This window comes from Talpa occidentalis, unplaced genomic scaffold (assembly GCF_014898055.3).
Source record: "Talpa occidentalis isolate TD23 unplaced genomic scaffold, MPIMG_talOcc4v2.1 talOcc4.3, whole genome shotgun sequence".
Taxonomy (NCBI): domain Eukaryota; kingdom Metazoa; phylum Chordata; class Mammalia; order Eulipotyphla; family Talpidae; genus Talpa; species Talpa occidentalis.
Window position 1 is genome coordinate 7,549,701 of NW_023603184.1, and position 15,392 is coordinate 7,565,092.

Here is a 15,392-nt window from a genome sequence, read left to right on the forward strand (position 1 = left end):
ACTGGTATACACAAACGTATCTGAAACACCAAGAAAGAACACAGAGGGGTAAGGAAAGAAGACTGAAGTTAAGATCCTGGGAAACCCAACAAATAAAGGGCACAGTAAGGAATAAGTCAAGAAAAATGAAAGACATTCTAATAACAACAGAAGAGGCAAGAGCAAGTGCTCTGCCAGAGGCAACAGAGGAAGGAGAAAAGCAGCTCAAGAAGTGGGTATTTGTGTACAGTTCCAAATGCAGCGACGTGGTTAAGCAGGATGAGTATTAAAAAGAAGTCATTCATTCTGACTATTCTGAACTGAGAAGTGATCTTAACCAGACCTGTTCAGTACACCATAGTTCAAAATGTGATCATAAAATGGAAGGGCCTGGGAGGTATGCTCATGATTCCAAATCTAAATTTTATTGGGTTAGTTTAAGTACAACATATTTTCCTTTTTTTTTCGATGACTTCAATAGACTAATGACCTTAAGAAAACAGAATTTATTAATTAATAAATTAATCAAATCTGTTCTAGCAAAAGAAGACAGCGAGGTGGAGAAACAAGAAAGACGTGTGAAGAGCATTTTCACATTATAGCTTGTCTTCTGCCTCACCCTCTGAGGGGCACCCTCTTGATTCTGCAACAAAATGCATGACTGTCAAAAGGCGGTATAACAAACTCTTGAAAGTAGAGAAAAGCCTAAGCTTAAAGCTTGAGAGTTGATTTTACCCCAGAAGCACAGCTCAGGTCAAATCAACTTACTTTCAAGTCTAAGGGCATCTGAGTCCCTCCCTGAATTCTCAACAGAGAGTACAGGGTCCTCCACTGCTCCTGTCTCAGGGGGCTCTTCTTCAGCTGCATCCAGTGACTGTGAGTTGTCAAAATATTTCTGTTTGTCATGGCTGTTGTCCAGGGTTTTCACATGACAATTACCTCAATGACAAGAGACACAGATACAGCACATTAGAAACTTCTCTCTGTGTATCCCATAGCTCATGGTCCCCAAGTATCAAGAAGAGCAAAAATGGTGACACTGTTAGTTTTTGTCAGGCAAAATATCCAAAAATCAGTGTGCTGGAGTGCCCGAAGTCAGATCATTATTGTGATTCAAGAATTTACAGTTAAGTTCAAGTTTCACCTGATAGGCTATTGTAAGAACCAAGTATTGGGGGGAGGGGAGGAAACTATACCAAAGATCAAGCCCAAGATCTCATTTCATTCATAATGAAAGACTGAACTTTTTCTGTGAAAGTCAATAACATAAAAAAGGTTACTTTGAATGTGCCTTTCAAAGGTGAGAAATGACAGATCAGTACCTGAATAAGTCTGGAGATAGAAGAATTATAGCAGAGAAATATACCATTCTCACATCATACCTTAAAATGAAAGATACATCAATAGGTAAGGCTTTATAATTTAACACTGAAGGACTTACGAGGGGATGGTGGTGGCAGAGAATCCACATTTAAGACGGCAGTAACACAAAGGTGCTTGCTTTACTTTTGGAAAACAAGTTCTGGTCTAGTAGATAAAGATCTACCAGAGTGTCACTGTGTTTCCAGCGCTCTCTTATACTTTTGGACTATGTACAGGGAGCCTAAACTCTGCTACAATTTTGCCAGTGAGCTGAAGAGCTTGGACCTGTAGGGTCTGTGTGTTTACATGGACACTCTCCAGTTCCACCTGGTGGCCATTCTCCCAGCAGAGAAGTTTATTGTTGAGCTGTTAGGGCTCATGTGGCAGTGATGGGGTAGCTCCCAGGTGTCCTCCTGTTCTCTCACGTTCTGTGGCACTGAAGACACATGCTCAGTGGAAGTCCATGGCTTTTCTATTAGAAGGCAATTCTTTTTGCTTGGTTTAGAAGACAACTCGGTGGATGAAAGTGTATATGAAACTTTCCTCCTTTACCAGAACAGTCAAACATGCCCGAGAAGACTGTTTAGGCTATTGTCTCAAAGACATGTATGCGCTTTATCAGCTCTGCGGCAATGTAGTGACTCCTTTTCAGATTCCAGAAGTTTAAGAAAGCACTTGTCAGGCCATTTCTCTCACTGTGCCAAGAAATTGCAACAGACTCAAAACCTTTCCGTCTTATTGAGTTTAATAAAGGGGGTCACACACAGAGAGTCACTTTCCATTTCTAGCTACCACACAACTGGGATAGCATGTTCAACAAGGCTGCATCAGAATGTAAGAGTCTTTGTTTCCAGAGAGCTTTAGCTCTCAAGCAACTTGGGGAGACAATAAATCTAAGAAAACAGATAATAACGAGGTAGTAATAAATACTTCAGAGTAAGATGTGAAGAGGCAGAACTTAAGATTCTGAAGGGTAGGGTTTAAAAATGGGGAATAGGAAGGGGCTAATATTTGTTGAAAATCTTTGTATTTTTTCTTCCATTTCACCCTCAAGGAAAATTTTGTGAACTATTATTCAGAGAAGGAAATGGATTCTCTGTGAAATTAAGTGGCTTCTTGAGGTCAAAGAGTAAGTGGTAGATCTGGGACTCAAATCAGCTCCATCTTACTACACAGCTTCTTGGCTTTGCACTAGTCAATGCTACTTTTTCAGCAGAAAATGTAGAGAAGGCAGCTTTCTAGGCAGGAAGGAATGATATGGAGCACACAGGAACAGCAACGGGAATTCTCGTTTGCATTTGGGAGGCAATTTGACAGAAAAAGAGACCCCATGTGTACCTACAGAGGGCTAGAGAAAGAAGCCAAACACAATGGTAGCTGCTGTCTTTCTCCAGATTCTTCTGTGAGCAGAGACCGCTGACTTGTCTCCTCCACTTCTACCTTTATCATCTAGCATGTGCGGGTAACGTATCGGGAAAGGAAGCTTAAGAACATTAAAACAGAGCAATAGCGACTCTGCACACACCTAATGGACTAACATTTACGATGAAGATCATACTTCTCAGAACCAATTCCTAATTGGGATATAAGTAAGCATGATTATTAAAAGCAGAGAGGAAATAATGGTGATAATGCTGATAATTTTAAAAAACAAGTAAACAGTGAATAGTCTGCTTTCGGCTTTGGTGAAATTGCCTCTTACGCATTTTTCACCTCGACACGGGATGAGTAAAACTTTATATTACAGGGCCTCCCCGGTGGCGCAGCGGTAGAGCGCTGGGTTGCGAAGCTGCCCGCAGCCTCTGCGGCGCCGGTTCGATTCCCGGCTGCTCCCCGGCCACCGGAGGAGGGTCCCACATGGTGCGCAGACCTCTCCTGCCACCCGCTGCTCCCCTCAGCAGTGTACTTCGGTCCTTCTGCCTGTTCTGCTCCCCGCTCTGGCTCTGGTGAATTCTCTCACCCTCCCGCGCTTCTGACTGTACCCAGTGCATGTATAAACAAAACAAATGAACAAACAAATAAATAAATAAATAAAACATGCCTCTATAAAAAAAAAAAAAATAAAAAAATAAAATCTTTAAAAAAAAAAAAAAAAAAAAAAAACTTTATATTACAAAAGCAAAGGACAAGTCCTGAAGACTGGAACCTGGTGTAGTTCTAGCTGTTTCCTGCAGTTGACTTCCTCCTCCAACCTTTGCATCTCTTATTTTTCTCTCCCACTCTCTTCCCACTATAAAAATTTAATTGGTTTCATCTTTTTAAATGTCTGCAATACTGAAAACTGCTTTATAGGTAATTTACAAGATATGATGTGCATAAGATCTTGACGCTAAAATTAGTCCTCCTGCATGACCTCAAACCCAGACACCCTCTGGAAGCAAGCCTGTGCATTCTAAGAATGTCTTGTCCTCCAACCCAGGAAATCGAGGTCAACATCTCTCAGAGGGAGGGCAGAAAAAGGGATCAGGGAGAACTGGAGGAATAAAAGGATGAATAAGAAATTTGCATTATTTCTTGGAAGCAGAATGAAAATGATGAAGTAAAAACTGCATGCATTAAGATTAGAACTGTTAATATTTTGTTGTGTTGAGTTAAAAACAGACTCGCTGAGAGTGATTTACATAAATAGGCTAAGAATAGAAAGTTGAGTTGCCTAATTTTTAATTAAACCTTCCAGTTGAATGAGGGAGAACTGAAGCACCTTAGAAGGAAAGTTTCTGTTCTTTGGACTACGGTAGTGATACTCCGGCTCAAAAGGGAACTAAAAAAAGTTGCCTATGTGGAAAAATATTACTTGTCTTCTCAGCAGAGGTGCAGATGATGTTCTCATTAAAGAAACACAAGGCAAGGTTGGAGAGGGGAAATGGAAGACGTCATCTTTCATGTATGTGACTATTATTTTTTGCTGACACAAAAATGAGAATATTCTATGCCTTGATCTAACCTTGAAATTACGCATTTTTTACAAAAAGCAACTACATGATTTAAATGAAATGCTTTAGATAACAAGATCCCAAGTGAAAATGGAAATACTTTTCTGTGCTTAATGCTGTGTATTTGCTTGCAAGGCATTTAGCATCTAATTCATTTAGCATCTGGTAGTTTGGTTTTTCTTAGGCATAAGACATTAAAGCAATACCAACTAACGATAAAACTCCAAAGAGGGTATTTCTGATTATGGAATTGCTACGAGATCGTAGACATACCAACATCCCTTTCTGTGCTGAGAGTCCTGTCTACAGAAATTGAATTATTAATATTAACCTGTCTGATCTGGATGTTATGGAAAATAACTAAATATTTAATAATGCTTGTCAAATCATAAGTCTCCTAAGGGATAAAGGAACAATTTATCCTGTGGGTAAAGAAGTTTTCAGAGCTCTCAGGAACTCCTATTATTATTAATAAATAAACATTTATTTTTATCTTCTAACTAGAATTGGGTAACTAATAGTTAGAATTCTTACCCTCTGAATCTAATAAGTTGGTAAGAGATAACTGGTTGGGTATCTTAGGATTCTTTAGGGTTAATTATAATAATTTAAAAAATGCCACAAATAAGTTGAGAGCTACTAGAGTCAATTAAGTAAAATTAACCATGAAAACTAATCACAGGCTCCTGTCATTCCTTTAGTCTAAGAGCACAGTGGGTAAAGGCAAAAACTGGAGTCAGGCTAAGTGAGCTCAAATACTGTTTCTACTGCTTTCTAGGTGTGTGGTGAAGGGCAAGTTATTTTTAACTGCTTTGTGTAGCAGCTTCCTCATTTGCAAACTGAGTGTCATAATAGTGTCCACGTCATTAGGTGTTGAAATTAAGTGCAAAGAGCGATACCATTGCCCAGAACATGGAAAATGGCTATTATTACTCCTGTCTCCCTGAAAAGTTGCAAAGAAGTTATCCCAACATAATTTATTTTAATAAGGCCTTCTAGCTATAGCCAACACAGAATCTCTACATGTTCAACTGGCTCTTAGAACTGATAAAGGTATTAATCTAATTTCCAATGTATGTGTAATGGTAGGGGAGGGGGGATATGCTGGAGGCAGTATACAGTTTATTTCTATCAGTCTTTTGGAAAAAAATAGCAATTAATTCAGATTAAACTTCTCAGCATATCTGTATCCTGAAATATTTAGAAATTATATAAAAATACCCCTAACAAACGGAAACAAAAAACTTCAGTCAGCTCTATGCTTTCTAAATGACATTTTTGGGTACATGGTGTGAATTCATGCCATATACTATGAAAACAGACTATAATACTATGTCAAGTTACATCGACCCTTACCTCTTTTTGTTCAACAACTCCCTTTGGGTTGCTACTTTTGCTTCAGTCTTTCCCCCAAATCTTTCTCTCTCTAGCATACTTTTTTTCATATGACAAATAAAGTGAAATACTCCTATACTGCCTATTATTTAATGAATTCCTAAGACATAAATAAAAATTAAACTGATTAGTAAAGGGAACTAGAATTCAAATTTGCATTTTATTTGCCGAAGGCAAAGGAACAGATGTTAGAAAAATGGTCTTCATGAAAAGTGAAATATTCTAAAGATATTATTGCTGCTCTAATAGGATTGTATTATACTCTGAAGTCTCCTTTCTTCTACCTTTTAGAAAAGTTACCTTATAGGACACATCCTGACACATTCAACCAAGTAGCAAGTACCTGGAGGGAAAATACAGAAAACACTGATCTTTTAATCTTCCTACTCAACTGCACTCAAAATTATGCTCATAATTTTGAAACTAATGTTTTTTGTAAATAGGTAATTTAGAACGAACATGTGACTATGTTACTGTATGTTAATCGTAGCTACCTCATAAGGTAAGGGTATTTCTCCAATGAAGGATAGCTTTAAAAACAGGTAGCAGGGCCTCCCCGGTGGCGCAGCGGTTGAGCGCTGGGTTGCGAAGCTGCCCGCAGCCTCTGCATCGCCAGTTCGATCCCCGGCTGCTCCCCGGCCACCGGAGGAGGGTCCCACATGGTGCACAGACCTCTCCTGCCGCCCGCTGCTCCCCTCCGCAGTGTACTTCGTTCCTTCTGCCTGCTCTGCTCCCCGCTCTGGCTCTGGTGAATTCTCTCACCCTCCCGCGCTTCTGACTGTACCCAGTGCTTGTATAAATAATAAATAAATAAATCTTTAAAAAAAAAAATAAAAACAGGTAGCAAAACAACTCATGAGGTGACCGAAAGTTTCTTTCAGTTGCTCACCAGTGTTTTGCAAAATTTCTTTAAAATATCACCAGAAAGACCTCGCTGGAAGTGCAGGGGTGAAGTCTGAGAGCTGTCAAGCTATTGCCAGCTACTGTAGTCTGAGTTCCATCCTGGCCAGGGAGCTGACCCACATGGCAGCAGACCTCTCCTGTCTTGCCTACTGCTCCCCTCAGTAATATATTTCAGTCAATCCGCCTGTTCTGATTCCTACTCTGTATCTGGTGAATTCTCTCACCCCCTACTTCTCAGGCCTGCACCCCAATTCTTGTATGCATAAATAAAAATTTTTTTTTAAAAATGGAAAAAAGTATCACCAGAAAACTGTAACTGTGGGTGGCATGTGAGACTTGGGTACCACGCAGAATAAGAGGTACCCTTGAGGAAGGAAGAAACATTGCAGGTAAAAGATACCTTTACGATCTCCACCTTCAGAGGTGTGATAGTCCTACAGTAGCCAGCGCAGCTGGCCCATGAGGAACACAGTCCACGGTGTGAGTTCAAACCCTGCCTTAGCTACAGCCTGACCAGTGAACACGGGCAAATCAACTTCTCTGTGTCTATGCTGTTTATTTGAAATGGAGAGATATGCATCGGCCCTACTGTGAGAAGATTCTTGGGATATGCCATTAAGGAAATCAAGGCTACTGTCGGCATATGGAACTAGAATTTGAGTGAAACCTAGGTTCTGAGGTTTCAGGGTATATCACTGTACCCAAGAGACAAGTGAAGATGGCTCAGATCCTCTGCCCTGTGTTGTCCTCTCCTTAGGAGAGATAAGAGGAATTATTTTGACTGAAGTAATGGCTCCTAAGGCACGTTCTCATTCAGCAACGATTGCTCAGTGAAAATCCTTGCAGGAGCCTTTAAAGTCATGGTTATGTAATGATTGACCTTAAAGTACAATGCCAGACAGAAAACAGGCCATACTAAAGGCCTGAAATTGGCAAACTCAGGATGACATCGGCATGCCCTCCTAGTGAGCTGAATCAGTCAGAAGTGAGTTTGAAAGAGAAAAAGAAAATGTGTATTTCCCTTTTCCTACATGTTCTGGAGATTAATTCTATGCCAGGACCACTCTGTTTTCACATGGTAAGGATTCTGCTCTGCCCAGGAACCCAGAGCTGTTCTGGCTTCTATAGATCTGTCTCCTGGCTCCTTTCAAAGGAGAAATAGGTGAACTGGCAGGAAATCTGGTCTCTTTTCATGTGGCCTTCTCTTCAGTGACTAAAGCACAAGGGAGCTAAGTCAGTGCCAGCTGAGACAGACACATGACATGCAGACCGAGCAAGAAAGGACTCTCGTGATGGAATCCACGCTCGTGGCGGCTCTAACTTCCTCTAGGAATGTGAAAAATCAGGCTAGATCTCTAAACAAAGGAACTGAAACATTCACTGAAAGTTTACTCCAACGGATTTCTCCATGTGGAAACTACATTGACCAAGAAAGAAAATTAGGGCCTCCCCGGTGGTGCGGCGGTTGAGCGCTGGGTTGCGAAGCTGCCCGCAGCCTCTGCAGCGCCGGTTCGATCCCCGGCTGCTCCCCGGCCACCGGAGGAGGGTCCCACATGGCGCGCAGACCTCTCCTGCCGTCCGCTGCTCCCCTCAGCAGTGTACTTCGGTCCTTCTGCCTGCTCTGCTCCCCGCTCTGGCTCTGGTGAATTCTCTCACCCTCCTGTGCTTCTGACTGTACCCAGTATAAATAAATAAATCTTTAAAAAAAAAAAAAAAAGAAAATTAACTGTCATAGTGATGGTGGTTATTTATTATTTTTGTGATTTAATTTGAATCTCTGGCTGACTTCAGTGTAGGGAAATTTGTTTCATGCAAAAATGATGGGGAAACAAATTCAACAGATTCTTCCAGAATTACTCACAAATGTAACTTTTTAAGTGAGGGTCAACAATAACATTTGTTTGTAGCTTTTACAAAAAACAGTGCTGATAGGAGGTGAGAAAATCAAGGCTACCTATTACGTATGTCAGCTTCTACTGGATCAAACTACTCCTTTTTCCTGCACCCTCCATGGTTTGGGAGCTATGGACCTTAAAAGTAGATCTATATTTAGACATGTGTGTTGAATGGGCAAGCATTCTGGGTAAACACTGGACAGAAATAAGTTAATTGCTCTTTATTACTAGGTATTCTTAGTAGTTCAAACTCGAAATATCAGCTAATTTGCCATTTAAGTCCAATCTATATCTTAACCATTACAGAGAGCTCAGAGTACGCAGTTAGTCAGACCATGATCATGAAAAAAAGACAGAGCCTGTTGTTTTCCATCTTCTCCTATCTCCAGCACCCCTCCACTCTTCTCTCTCATTTGACAACTCCCATCTTATATCACTAAGAAACAATCAGAAATCTCACCATTCAGCCTTTGGACATGCCCCCACCTATCCTTACATTGTCCCTGCTCCTAGGTAAGGAGTCCTACACGTGGCTCTCATTGCCTCCTATCCAAGAATGCTGCTGCTATAATCAGTTTCTCTTTTCTGCATCTTCAAGTCTCCCTCTCTACTGTATCATTCCTATGGAAGCAGGCTGCAATGCATTTCATTTTTTGAACAACAAAACTGGAAACAACTATCTTCAATCCCACATTTTCTCTGATGACCATCACATTTTTCTCCTCTTCAGTATAGCAAATTCCTGAAAAGGATTGCTGGTCATTCCCACATCCTCACCTGCTTCACAACCCATTTTGTACTGGCTTTTGCAAGACTGCCAACAACCTCCTTGGTCCTAAATCCAGGGGTTTACTCTTTTGTGTTCCTCCGAGTCTACCTCTCAAGATACGTACATATGTTACGACAAGGATTCCATCATTTCCTGAAACTCTTGCTTCACTTGGCTTCTGGGACAAAACATTTGTCTAGTTTCCTATTTTACTGGCTACTTTTTTACTGTCCTTTCTTTTCTAGACTGCAAAATGTTGGCTGGAATACCCTAGGAATTAATCTTTGACCTACTCTGCTTTTTATGCTATCGATGAGGTAACAGCAACCAAGTTTGTCATTTTAAAAACTATTCATATGCCCATGACATACAGATGATCATCTCTAGCCTGGGTTTTGCTGTCCTGTCCATCAGTACACCTATACAGCCAAATGACTACATATCACCTCCACTGAACACTGAATAGGCAAGTCAAAGTGAACACAACCAAAACAAACTTGTTTTTCTCCCTTCCTCTGTGGCTTTCTATTATTACCCCTAGTTATTAAAAAGTCTCATTAAATAACACCTGGTTGCCAGAGTACCAGACTTAGGAGTCACCACCAACTTCTTTAATTTTCTACATGCCCTCTATAGAGTCTCACTGGTTCTACCTTTAAAATATATCCCAAACATGATGACTGCTTCTCACCTTCCCTCCTCCCATGCTGCGGGCACCAATGAAACCACCTTTCAGCTATATGTCTGAAACAGCAACCTCACGAGTCTTCCTCCTTCTGTCCTTACCCACCACAAGCAGCTTCACAGAGCAGCCACAGGCATTCTGTTAAAGTGTAAATCAGATCATATTTTCTCTCCTGCTTAAACCTTTCAAATCATACATCTCTCTCTTAGAATAATAGTTCAAATTATCAGAATGTCTGCAAGGGAGAGACGATGTGGCTCTACCCTCCTCCTATTCATCTCTGCTGTCACTTCCCATAACTCTAGTGCATCCATACAGGCCTTCTTGCTAGTCCTTGAATAAGCCTTTGCAATCACTATTTTCTCTGCCTGAAATGCTCTCGTTCTATATGATGGCATGGCCCACCCCTCACCTTCTCCAAGCATTTGCTCAAATGTCACTTTCTCAACGGGGCCTCCATTAACAAAGCAATTTAAATCTCAACCGATTCTCCCATTTCCCCCACAGCAGTCATCTTCTAACACACAAACATGTTAACTACCTGCTCTCTGCTTCCCTCTACCAGAATGTAGCTCCACAGGGCCTGGAACTGTTCTGCTATTGGTTTTCAGTTCCTAGAACTGTGCTTGGGACACAAAAGGTATCAGTTAAATGAACAAATAAGTAAATAAGTCACACCCAGGTTCCTCTCATTGAAAGAAACAATCTACTGCTTTAGAAGATTATATCCAGTACCAAAGTTCACTTTTCTTAAATAATATTTAGAGAGGTTAACAATCTATAATCACTGGAGGATCACTGTGGCAAGATCTTAGGCAGGGGCCAAGAGGCTCCTTGCTCAAATATAAACAAACAACAATTTCTTATCATCAGACAAAAAGTTCATATTAAAAACCAAGAAGCATTTAAACATATTGGAAATCTTTCAGAGGCTGATGTGTAAAAGCACTAGAAAAAACCATGTGTAAAACCATAACCTATTGCCTCAGGTTGTGGTGAAAAACAAAGTCACCAACCCATTTTGTTGATGAAAGTGAAATGCTGAGACTCTCAAGAGATAAATGTTAGCTGCTGAGCTTACACAAATGTGGCCAACAGGGCCGGTGTGGGTGCAAGGCTGTGTGGCAATCTAGCGATGCAAAATTCGGAAGAGACCAAGGGGACAAGCTAAAGCAGAGAAGAGATCATTTCAGGTGTGCCTTTAGGATTTACTATGACTAACATGATAAGACTCATGTTTTATACGGGGATGTATCAATCTCTCCTGAGGAATGGCATAAAATGTGTAGTGATTTTACCACTTTGATAAAATGCCTCAAGAACCTACAAATTTGAATTCTTTCAGTCATGGCAATAGGATAATTTATGACTTCTTGGGAATAAAAGAATTATGTGTGGGAACCACAATGGCCTTGGAAGACAGAGAACTCAGAAACAGTCTCAGCTCTTCCATGGACTATTCTTGACTTAAGTGAACAACCTTTCCTTCTAGAGTCACAAAACAAGAACTTTTCGTATCCCCACCTCTAATACAAAGAGCTTGTCAGAGGATTATTTGCTAGCCAAATGATGAAGAAAAAGCTCTTTTCAGTAAAAAAATATATATGTATATATATCCAGACATTTATTAATATAGAATGTTACATTTGGCTTTGCTGAAGGATATCCCTGCATTACAGAATTTTGAAATCTATTATAAATGAACCAAAGTTTAAATTCTTTTCATGGAAATAAATGGCAGCAACTTATTAAAAATACTACAAAAAACTGGGTTGTTATAATTGTATATAAATATTTTTAAAGCAGCTATCCACTAATTCTTATGAAAAATGTGATAAATCAAAGGTCCTTAATTGCAGGCAGCATAAGCTGGCTAGCCCACTGGAGGGCAGCAGAATATACAAATTTCTTTCCCCTCCCCTCTCAAAATCTGAACTTCATGTAAAATTGTTTTAACCTACAATTATAAATCTATAGAAAATAAGGTTGAAGAGAGTAAAATGAAACTAGAGACAATGAAACAAGTTATAAAAGGAGATGTGATTTAGGTGATAGATACTTTAAATACAGTAACACTGTGAAAAAACACAGGTCAATTCTTCTGCATATTGGAGCTGACATCAAAGCTCATTTACATGACTTGGAAAATTATTTTTTTCTTAAGTGGTGAAAGCTTCAAAACATGTTATAGAGAAATTTGTAACAACAACAACTGAAAAATGAAGGCTACCCAGATATTGAAGTCTGAGTTCTATAAAACATTTATTCACAATTTCTAAAGATCTGGGTCAATATTTTTAAGTGGGGATGTATCTCAGTGAATTAAGGCCAGTGTTCAGAAATTCTGGGTTTGATAGCTTAAATGCATTTGGTAAATATCAACCCCACTGTTAGCAGCATACCTATAAGCATCTCATGTAAATGAAATTTCACAAATATAAAGCTTACTATTTTTCTTATTTTTTTCTAATATAAGAAAAATAATACTGAATGGAGAGGGCACAATAGACTATGATAGAGGAGTAGGGATGCCTTGGTGGTAGGCGTTGTGTGTGACATACATCTGAATCATATACAGTACTGTAAACCAATGTTACCTCAATAAAGAAAAAAATACTAAAAATAAAGTATAATTATATTTATGAGAGACATAATAGACAGACAATATAGACGTTTAAGTAGTCAAAAATATCTTTGCCAGATAAAATTTTTTAATTTCCAAATAGTGAAGGTGAAGGATGAACGTGTTAGAAAATATTTTTGTATAATAAATGCTTATAAATTTCACTATCATGAATATTAGAGATTAGTATTTTCAGGTTTTGATCACAACAGGTAATTATTATTGTTTCATGAAGTTTATTCTGTTAGCTTTTTCCCCTTTCTTTTCTCCTTTTTAGTGCTGAACACTTAAGCAACCTTGCTTATACTCAAAAAGTATTATACATTTATTTAATAGATCCATTTTACTTTAAAAGCTGTCAAGTATGCCATTAGTGAAAAGCAAGTTTGTTAAAGAGACCCATTCAGTTCTATTTAAGTTAAATCAAATTGCAAAATGCCAAGTTGTGGACAAATAGCATTTCAAAACAGCCAAAATACAATATTGAATCAAAATGAAGCACTAGTTTCTCCAATAAGATTATTAGACTCAAGACTGGACACTTAAAAAAAGTCAACCTATAAAGTTTTCCTTTCCAGCATCCTTGAAATTGTGGTGGCAATAAAAGAAAAGAATTTATTAAATATTATTCAAAGTACATAGATGATGATAATAAACAGCTGCTATAAGAAAATACGCACCTAACAAATGGCAGTCAATAAAGTTATTTCCAGATTAGTAAAAGTTTGGGAAAATTTGCAGATAAAGAATTCTGACACCCCTTTTTTTAGTTATAAACTTTACAAGTAGGAAAATTTTGTGAGTAAAGTTCTTAGGCTGATCAAATCAGTATTCAAAGGTAAAGGTAAAGGAATATATTACCTGTGTAGCTATTCCAAAAAACATAAACTGAAAATCTGTGTGAAAAATTCTATGCTTATACATGAAACATCATGAAATTTTTTATTATCATTAAGTTCCTATCACCCAAGACATATGTTATGGTTGCTATAAATGTAGTTACTAATATGGATCTTTAAAGAAAATAATTTGTGGATGATCAGTAATAGTGGTCAGAAAAATTATTTTAAAAAGATTTTCCAAAGTAGTTTTGATCTTGATGGTATAGAATGTTAATCATTATTCACAAGTTTTTGTCTTTTTGTTTTCATCAACTGTTTAGTAAAGCTGAGAGAAAACTGGAGTAGATGCAATTGCTTAGTTTTCAAATATAAACTCATGGTTTCAATAGAGGTGTTTATTTCCTTCAAGTGTCAGCTTTCAAAGCTGGAACTCAGCAAAGTTAACTGCGAATAAACAAGATTATTGTGGAAATAAATAATGCAAAAACATGGTCAAAGAAAGATTCAATATTGAAATTATCTCAGTACTGTCAATGACTTTGTAAACCCAGAAAATGCTATAGCATGCATTTCCATTAGGAGGTACTAGTATTTATTGAAGGGTTTGTAGACATCGGATTTTTTGCTAAACTAGTTAATTACAAAATAAAAAGGTCAAATGTTTGTATTATCAATGAGCTTTCTCTGAAAGAGGTAAAAGTCAAATTATTTCCTTTCATTGTATCAGAACCAGTAATTTTTGGGACATTGTGGGCTTCATATACTATGACTTTAAGAAAGATCTGCTTCAAATTACTAATTTCCTACACTATTTGAAGTTAGGTTCTGGAGGAAAAATCAAGACAACGGAATTTCCTCTCTTGACATGAGTGACACAAAATAAGGATAAATTTCAAAAAATTGAAACACTAAGCAAAAACATGTAAAATAATACTATGGGAAAGGCATTGTAGAAAGGGGGTACTATATACATACAAAACTCTTCTTTCCAATAACAAAGAAATCAGGAGAGGTGAGGGAGATGACAATAGGTAGAGAAATTAAAAGACTCTACCAGTATAAGCAGCTTGTTGGAAAAAAAAAAAGAAAATCCTGTTTAAAAAGGCTATCTTTATAGACGTTACAAAAATTAAAGAACACAACATACCTTCTAGAATTAAGTAAGAAGATAAAGACCCATAAGACTTAGCACCATATAGTTTGAGTATTTTGTATTCATTATGAATTTCTAATGGCTTATTTTTACTCAACACCTACTGTGTGATAAGGATCTCATTAACCCTCCCAACAAATATATGAGATAGATTTGTCTTTCATTTTATGGACACTTTCTGGGACTGGAAGGGCAGTGAGGGCAGAGCTGGGCTGCAAACATGAGTCTGTGGGGCTCTTGCACTGGTTGCTCCCAGCCTCCACTGCCTTGCTAGAATACTATCTCAGGCCACAGCATTCGTGCAAAAACTCTAGCTTAGACTGTGCAAATTGTTTAGCAAGTAAGTAAATAACCAAACGTCTTGGAACTCTTAGAGGAGACAGTTCTAGTTGAGGAATCCACAAAAGTTTAGATACGAACTTAATTGTTTTTTGACTCAGGTTGATACACTTATGCACATGCATATATACTCCTGGCTGTGGCAGAAAGTAGAAGGCAGCTGAGAGAAACCATTTAATGTCAGCTGACTGTTTTTAAAGGTGAAGAAAAGGTCTGGATCACTTTCACTGAAAGGTAAGGTGCTGTATTTTGGTAAACAAGCACAGAAAAACTGCCTCAAATTTCATTACCGTTTGACTTCATGGGCAGAAAAAAAACATCCTTTACCATTAATATCAGTCATTATAAAAAACACCAAAGATTTTAAGGAGAAAAAAAAATAAATCTCATACTTTTTCAGTCCAATTGTACATATTTTCTCTTAATGAGTGTTCTGGGAGAGAATTAAGTCTAATAACTAAAGACATCTATATAGGAAGTAATGAATTAATTTCTTTGTCTTATATTAAGATTT

The 15,392-nt window shown here is 38.3% G+C and overlaps 1 protein-coding gene across 2 annotated transcripts in view; it reads right to left on the bottom strand.

Moving 5' to 3' along the window:
- Positions 1-15,392, bottom strand: part of TTC17 (tetratricopeptide repeat domain 17) — an 89,114-nt gene that overhangs the window by 30,111 nt on the left and 43,611 nt on the right. Inside the window, exon 17 of one of the 2 annotated variants that reach the window (XM_037522432.2) lies at positions 748-918. The exons of the other annotated variant lie outside the window; for it this stretch is intronic. Coding sequence (XP_037378329.1) covers positions 748-918 — 171 coding nt within the window. The remainder of the gene's footprint in view (positions 1-747; positions 919-15,392) is intronic. 2 annotated transcript variants of the gene reach the window in all.